At 51.1% G+C, this 8,792-nt stretch overlaps 1 protein-coding gene across 1 annotated transcript; it reads left to right on the top strand.

The window, feature by feature from the left end:
* Positions 1-6,755: 6,755 nt before the first annotated feature.
* MIND_00659600 (uncharacterized protein) lies at positions 6,756-8,206 on the top strand (the record flags this gene model as incomplete). The annotated part of the gene is made up of 4 exons (XM_037363321.1): positions 6,756-6,820; positions 6,871-7,640; positions 7,685-7,854; positions 7,907-8,206. 4 exons carry the CDS (start codon positions 6,756-6,758, stop codon positions 8,204-8,206), a joined length of 1,305 nt encoding a protein of 434 aa, XP_037218965.1.
* Between the last annotated feature and the right edge of the window lie 586 nt (positions 8,207-8,792).

Raw genomic sequence — 8,792 nt, 5'->3', positions numbered from 1 at the left:
GTCACCCGTCATCGTTCGCACTCATGGTCAGAATGGCACCTGTATGACCGCGAAGCTTCGCCGCGCAAGCTGTATGCACCGGTTTTCGAACGTGATGCGCGAAAAAAACATAGCTGAACTTCGCGTCACTTGCGTTCTAGGATTATTATAAGCCTGGGTCACTCATTCTGCTTCGTCATCCAACCCTTGCTATTAGCACCTTGTCAACCACTATTGTCTCTGTATTATCACGCTTGCATATAAAACATGTGCCCGTCATGATCAACGTCCTCAAGAAATGGCACTCACCCATCATATCTCCCTGTTTGCTGCGACAGAACTTCCGCCGCCTCCTCTCGTTCTCAGTCTTGCCCACACGGATCTTGATACGAAAGTCATTTCGAATGTGAGGCTTCTGATGCACGAAGACTTGAAAGGCGATCTTCCTGTCAAGCGCGATCTTCCCGCCAAGGGTCTTAGCGATCTTCCTGCCAAAACTAAACCACTCGGACTTGTTGGCCGTCAAGGGACATATCCTCCTTCGCCCGCGGCAACTGAGAAGATTCCGCCTCCTGGTCCCTTGTCAAAACTGAACTTGGACCTCTGTGCAGAATGGAAGGAGAGCGCTCTGTTTACAAAGGAACTCAAAGTGTGTTTTGCTTCTTCATCTTACTTGTCATCTGAACGATCTTCCACAGGACACAGTCCGATCGCCTCCATCTCGACACAAAACAAAGCTTCAAGGGCCAGGACGATCAGCAGCTAGCTATTGTCTATCACAAAGTTAGTAGCTGATCAGCATGGTGTCGAAGTTAACCCGTTTATAGATTGAGCAAGCTTTTCCGGTGCTCGCCAAGTACATGGGCAACTGGCCGGTCGAAGCTCTCCTTATCCAGCGTCTCCACAGCACGAGTACCGCGGCAAACAAGGAGGCCGCCGGGAGAGCAGAACTTCTCGAGCAGTTGAACACTCATCTCCGTCCTGACTTCAGTGCCCAGCTGAACAAGGCCGGCAAAGCCGATAAAGCCGACAAAGCCGCGGCGGGCAACGTGGCCGGCAAGTCTGCCAAGGCCGGCAGCACAATTGAAGCCGGCCCCTCCGCCAAGAAGAAGAAGACTGTGATCCTCAAGCCCATTCCGACGGCAAAGACCGGCAAGGCAAAGGGCAAGGCTCGGGCGAAGTAAGTCATCATCTTTATGCTCATCGTTGTTCTTATTAAGCCGCACACAGAGTTGAGGTTGAAAGCTCAGATACAAGTAGCCTTAGTAGTCTCTCAGTCGAATTGGAGGATGTGTGATAATTTTAGTCTACTTTGAATCAATCGTACCTAATCGTGTGCGAAATTTCCCAATGTGGTTACGATTGTGTGTGAAAATATGCCAGCCATCATCACTGTCACCCGTCACGTCACCTTGATCTTCACCTTACTTTCTTCCACCACACCCCTTGTTGCGCGCGCTTTGCGCGGACAATGGAAACGATTGAGCTGGACGCGCCCTGCGTCAGCTCGATTATTGTGGTGCCGCTCTGATCGTGCCTCGTTATTGTTCCTGTTTGCTTTTTTGCTGAAAGCGGATCGCTCGTTCACTTAAAAAAAGCTGGGTAACCAGCTTGAACATCCCACCCCCAACATGCGTCGGCGATCCAACGGCGGGCAAGCTTCTTCCAAAGCTCGTGCGGTCGCGGGGCCGTCTCAACAACAACAAGACAATGTTCGTTCCCCCTTCCCACTGTTTTGTTTACTCACACTGCATAGGCTGTTGAAACAGTCAAGATCTACAAGGAGCGGGCTGAGAAACAACACAGCGCTGCCCGCGCCCTTACTACCGAAAATCGACTGCTTCAGGAGCAAAAACGGCAACTCCAGATTCAGGTAGAAGGCCTTACGGCGGCAGTTCGAGACCAGGAAAGCGTTTTGAGGACTGTCCAAGGTCAATTGTATGACAAGACGATGGAGGTCGATGATGATGACGCGGAGGGGGTGAGTGTCGGCCTATCTAAGCTTACCCGTTGAAACTCCGACTGACAAGACTCCAGCGAGCCCAGATAGCCAATTTGAAAGCGCAAATCAACAAAGCTCAAGAAGATCTTGCTCAGCGCTCAGAAAAATTGAAAGAAGTTACACAAGAGCGGGTTCGTAGACTTGTATTCGTCGAGAGTGCGGGCTAACACCCTCCAGGATGACAAGGCTAACGAGTTGGCCCAGAAGTCCAACGAGTTGACACAAAAGTCCAGCGATGTCGTGAGCCAACTATCCTCCTTATAGTGCACACTTTTAAGATCAATCTAGACGATGAAAGACAACGAGATTTTTCAAGTACTTCACAACGCCGAAGAAGGCGGAAACCACCCCTCAGCGGCTACCAGCGCAGCGTCAAGGTACAAGGGCCAGTCTCACCCCCCACAACAATCGCCATATCCTTATGCTACCCCTTGGTTTATCCACCAGCAATTCTTCCCCGCAACAACAATCTTTGACTGTCCCAGAGCTACCTTCACAACTGACTCCGGAGACTTTGGACGCAATCGTAAACAAACTGGTGGATGAGCTTCGTCGGACAGGACTCTCAGCAACCATTAACACGCCCTCCAAATCGCGGAGACGCAAAAGGCAGACAGCGCGCAGCACGTTTGAGGACGGGAACGATGGCAAGCTCGTAGGAGAGGAACTTCTCGCCTCGTCGTCAAGTCTGCGAGATCCTAGCGTGAAGAATGCCATTCATGTGCGTGTTTATCCATTCTTTCCCAATGGCCTTGATCAACTCCGGCATTGCAGGAACTTTTACGAAAAGCGGCATACAAGCTTATAGGGGTTCAAAACATCAAAAGCTTCCTCACCCACGTTCCTGCCACCGAAAACGAGGTCCTTAACTGCGAAAACCATGCCGAAGACCCACAAGACTGCTCGCATCTAGACTTCGGTCGCAAGTACCGTGAATCGAGGTGGAACGAGTTGATTGTGGCTGAGATTGTTGAAGTGTCTGTTGCGCAAGATAAGAAGTCAGGGAACATACTGGAAGGCACCGATGTTACTCCAGCAATGCTAGAGATGATGGTCTATGACAAGATCGAGACTTATCGCCGCAAATGGATGAGTGCGCAGCCACGTTTCGACCCAGACACGGACGAAGTTGAGACGGCACAGGCTGCTCTTGACCATGCACTGGAGACCAATCAACAGCAGCAGTTTGATCAACGTATCAATTCAGCCAAGACGCGGGTCAGTATTCTCTTCACAAGGCGTCATCTTACTCAAGGGTCTATAGAAATTTGTCGATCGTGCGGACGCTCTTCGCAGCACCATCGAATACAAGATTCTCAACAACGAGCCTGATATCTTAGCTTGGCAGCACCTTTTGCAGATGGTTGAATTACTCGGCTGGGAGGGCATGTCATCGGAGGAGTTGGGCGAGGATGAGGACAAGAATGGGGAACGTTATGAAGTATTTTGGGTCAAGTTTTGCATCTGGCGACACGAGCTCGTGACGGACTATCTGCATCGCCTTGTGGATCCAGAAGTGGAAGGATTCAAAAAAGGAAGTCGCGGCCCCAAATCCCTGCCCCGCAAACACTCTGAGATGCCTGGGTTTGCTCCCGCTCCCGTTGGCCTTCCTCGTAGCTTATACAGCCAGGGCTGGCTCAAGGAGCAATCCCCATCCGAGGTCAAGAAGCTGAAGGTGTCTCACCAGGTATTTAATCTGTTTGTGTTGGCCACTGAGCGTGCGGCAGCAGCATAGTGTTGTTATTCAGTAGTACTTGTCGTAAGTGTCTGTCGATAAACAATGCTTCGATGCAACAAAAATTTTCATTTGAGCTCAGAGTTGAGATGTGATGATGATCATGATTTGATCCGTGATCGTCACACCAAGCTTGTCACATCAAACCTCTTGTCTTCTCTTCCTCACCACCCCCGCCCTCCTGGACGCGCTCTGCGTCAGGAGTGGCGGCAGTGGTGGCTCCCTTATTTCCCATATTTCCATCCCCTCTCCATCGACATACAGACCCGGGCGAAAACTCGTCCCTGACGACGAAAAAATCGTCCTCATCGACGAAAACCAAACCACCACCCACCCCGCCTTCCTGGACGCGCTCTGCGTCGGGAGTGGTCGTGGTGGTGTCTCCGGCATCCCTCTTTCCCCCCTTCCCCTTCCGCCTCAAGATGGACACTTGGGCGAAAAATCGCCCTGTTGGCGAAAAATCGTCCATGTGGGCGAAAAATCGTCACCACCCTGCATTCGTGGACGCGTTTCGCGTCGGCAGTGGCGAAGCCCTTGGGCGATCTTTTTTCTCGTCAGGCCTCAAAAATTTGCACCTAAACGAAAAATCGTTCAGGCGGGCAAAAACTCGTCCACGTCGTCGGGGATGAAAACTCCAGGTATGTGCTTCAATTTGCATGTATTATGGTATGCTAACTGATCCTAGGGATCTTAGACGGGCCCGCCGACGAACACCAACCCGTTCACGTCATGTCTTCCCCAACCACCGACGAATTGACACACTCGCGCCCGCAAATCTCCCCTAGCCCTAGTTTTCGTTGGCGCGGCCACCATCGGCGGACCAGCCCGTCCCTCTGCCCCCCTCATAGGCTGGCATGGCCAGCTCAGCGCGCCAAACGCGCCCCCGCCAAGCCCCGGGCCTTATCCGGCAACCGGGCCGTCGGACCGTCCACACCCGTTCTCCCGGTCGGCCCACTCGCACCGTTTCGGGATTCGGCGTCAATTAGCCGGTCACCGGGCCGTTACACCGTTCCCGATTCACCTGCCCATCCGCTCCTCACTCCCGCCGTTGACCGACACGTCCCAGCGCATTCTTCGTCACCCATCGTCACCACTGCTCTCGCGCTTAACGTGACCTTCGCCGCCATCGTCACACCAAGCACCACTTTATCCCTTCATGCCGTCGAAGTTTATGGGCGCGCCCCTGCGCTGCAGACCTCATCCAATACCACAGGCTCGACCTACAAGTGCGTTTCATCGCTCGTCAGGTCCTCTCGGCATACCCTGCTCCCACGACCCAGGCCGAATGGGTCCAACTCGAATCCAAATTCAAGGAGGCCGTTTACAATCGCGCGCAGACAATCGGGCACCGATATATATACGTCAATGACCCGAAAATCGGCTACATCTACGCTTTGGAGGTAGTCCTCGACGATGGGCGCGTCGCCTTCAAGATAGGGTACTCGACCCGGTACAAAAAGCGCTTGGAGGAGTGGGAGCGGTGCTTAGGGTTGAGCACGGGTCCGGGTCCGGGTCTCAGAAGGCTGACCCTGACCCTGACCCTGACCAACCCTGACCCTTCCGGGTACGGGTCTAACCGGGTCCAGGTTGACCCACGGGTTACAGACATGGTAGCAGAAGGTGTATTTGGAACAATAATTTTGACATCATATATATATTGCCATGTGATATTGGCTCAGATATAGAATATGTAGCCTATTTTTCAAGATTTTAAGCATAGTTAATACAGTTTACTTATATGTCACATGTCACACGAGTGACTTAAGTGACATGTAATTTTTTGTGTCTCTTAAAAACTCACAAAAATCATGTTTAGATAGGGAATTGTTAAATCACAACAGCTTATTGGACCCTCCGGGTTGACCCTGAAAGGGTCCGGGTTTGGCCGGGTTCAGAAATTGGTGTACCCTGACCCTGACCCTGACAGACCCTACCCTGAAACCCCTGCGGGTTGACCCTGACCCGTGCTCTACCCTAGCGGTGCTGTTCGCGCCGCTGGGAAGCCATATGGGCGGTCGACACGCCAAAGCGGTTCGGGTACGCCGTCAGGCTTTGCCGCTGGGTCCGGCGCTGATCCATGGTTCAGAAAAGATCATGCATCGGTGGTTTCGTCCGGCATGGCTGCGCCGGGTGCCGTGTCGAAGGTGCTGCAAAAAACATCAAGAACTCTTTGGGTTTGCTGATTGTGGGGGCCGAGTTGGCGTATTGAGGGGGGTAGAGCTCATGTTGGAGGGCATGGATGCCCCAGTCCGCCGCGTTTATGTATGAATGAATGTAATCAAGCGCTTTTCGCGCGATCTCGGGCGAAATCGTTCACCTCTCAAAAAAACTTCAAGTTTTTCTATTATCTATTTTGCGTCAAAAAACTTATTGTCCTCCGGTTCAAAAAATGGATTGAAATACCTGAAGTTTTCCGGTTCGGAAAACACATTAAAATACTCGACATTCTCCGGGTCAAAAAAACGCATCTAAATCTTAGATGTTTTTTTTTCCATTAATCGGGTCAAAAAACGAGTCAAAACACTTGAGCTTTTTCGAGCAGAAAAACTCATTCGAATACTTCCCCTTTTAGAATACATTTTCCCTCGTTCTCAAAACTCGTAGAAAAGCCTCATGTTTTTAGATGACTTTGTAGCTAAAGAACATTTGTAGTAATACTTGCCATTTGTAGCGCCAAAATACCTATTTGTAAATTTTACTTTGTCCAATAAATTCTTCTCCCCCGAAAACTTTGCCTTTTTGGTCCAGTTTGTATGATAAAAACGTGGGTTAAAAAACTTTGCCTCTTCCCACTAACGTTTCCGCCCTCAACATTTTTGAAACGCGGCTGTGAGTATTAAACTAAGTTCAATGGTCACATCACCACCAAGCATGTCGTCTTGTCTCGAGCTACTTGCTCCAGAGCTGGTTCATCTCATATTGGATGCACTAAGTCGAATCCTTTACTCAGAAAAAAATGTACAGGAAGACTTCAATCGAGACTGCGCGGTTTCTCTGGCCACCGTCTCGCGCCGCTTGAGAGCCACAGTTCTACCCTGGATGTTTGCCACAATCCACAACCGACACGAAAGTCTGCCGCCTCGCGCTCTATGGTCCCATTTTAGGTGACAGACGAAGGACCCAACTAGTTTTGCTGTTGCTAAGGTCAATACAGGACTCTACACATCCGGGATGTCTCCGCTTCACGGAAGGCGGCCATCGTTGTCCCAGACGCGCTGCTCATGGCCCTTCCTGAAATGTCCCACCTAACGAAAATCACGATAAGACTGAACTCCGTCGTCCCCAACCTTTGTTTTTTTGCTTTAAGCCAACTACCGCTGTTATCCTCACTTGAAATTTACCAAATCAGGCTCGATAGCGAGGTGAATTTTGCCCGGATGACCCTCCCCGCCTTGGAAGCTTTGTCGCTTCGAATTGGGGGCTTTTTCGGCGTTTCCCGCCCTGCAAATGTGGACTTGGCGCAGGAAGCACAGAATATCATGCGCTTCTTGTGGACTGTCGCACAAAAGCTCCATTTCCTCACGATATCTGGCGACATTTTACCCCCGGCTTTCAGCGAAATTCACTGGCCACGACTGATTTCCCTTGCAATTACGGAGCACCTGCCCCCCACACACATTCCGTTGTCCGCTCTTGTTGGACAGATGCCATCTCTCGAGAAGCTTGAGCTTCGTTATACACCGGATCTTGCCAGGAAACAATATTCGCCTTTCAGGGTCATTCGACCAGGTGAAACAGTCCCTTCCCAAGTCCTCCAGCGGCTCTCTGTCTTGTCGCTCTCGAATGTGCATATCGATGACCCCATTCTTCAAGCTCTTCCGCAAAACCTCAAGAAGCTCAACCTCTTCGCGGCGTGGGATGTGCTTGACTATCAAAGGCTGGCGCCACCACCCTTGACTCTCCACCTATGGGCTGGATGGGTGAGTACCGGGTGTCATATCCGCAATGGACGTCATTGCTCAGTCAAGCTTCCTTCCCGAATCTCACTGCTCTCTCGATGACGATTGGGCCCCCGTCGCCAGCTGCTGTACTCATCGAGGCAATTGCGTCTGCGGCACCAAATGTACTCGACCTCGAATTCCGGCACACGATTTATGACAATTCTGACGATCGCCTCTTGACCATCGATTTTATAGACGTGAGCACGAAGCCATATATGGTCGCTGACGATCCGCTCACTCTACATTCAGCCGGGTTTCTTCACCGCACTGCGGAAATTTCACCAACTCGATCGTTTCTGCATCTTCATCGATTACCTCAGGATCCACATGAATCCGGGCCCACCAGGACACGCTGCCTATCGGTTGTTCGTCGAGGTTCCAACGCTGCAGACCGTGGTGTACAAGTTTTCCGGCTACGTTTCGCCGCCGCAATCACAAATGACTTGCGTGTGGGGTAGGGAAATGCTCGCCCGACCTGCACCTCCCCGCGTCATCATGATTCGTGACCCGCCCCGCCCCATTTACTCAAATATTGAGCACTCAGACTAATAACCTTTTTTTTCGTATACAGTATATTGTTATCGCGGTCCTCCACTCGAGTCAGGTAGAATCGATATCTTTGGACAAGATTCTTGAAGGCTTCGCAGTTTTGGAATAATAAGGCAATTCAGTCATCGGCACTGTTCGAAAACGGAATCTATTCAGACAACTTGAGTCAAGTTGGAACTTTCTCATGCACCCACAAAGCGTGAACGGTCTGACTTGGCTGCCAAGATAGGTTTTGAACGACTGTAACACCGTGATGGTGAGACTTTTGTAATGCGAGCGCCGAAAAGAAGAGTAGTCTCTGCCTACACCGATCAGAATTTTCAGAAATTGAGAACAGCCTTGAGAAGCTTTCTTCACTCTCGTTCGGCGGTATACGTTTGCGTTACCACGCGGTCCACGAACCCCAGTTGAGGCGGTTGGAGAGCCTGTTGCGCGGCCGCAAGTGAGAGTCAAAGGAGGCTCTGGGGGAACAGCAGTCATGATGGTCGTTCGAAAGTGCGAATTCGGTGATGAGGTTATCAGTAGCCCTGAAACCAGCATACGATAAGAGAGATTGAAGACACGTTTCGAAACCTCATGTTGAGAA

This window comes from Mycena indigotica, assembly GCF_014461135.1.
Source record: "Mycena indigotica strain 171206Taipei chromosome Unknown Mind.scaff0006, whole genome shotgun sequence".
NCBI classification, from domain to species: domain Eukaryota; kingdom Fungi; phylum Basidiomycota; class Agaricomycetes; order Agaricales; family Mycenaceae; genus Mycena; species Mycena indigotica.
Note: the sequence above shows the minus strand (reverse complement) of the source record. Positions and strands in the feature narration are given on the sequence as shown.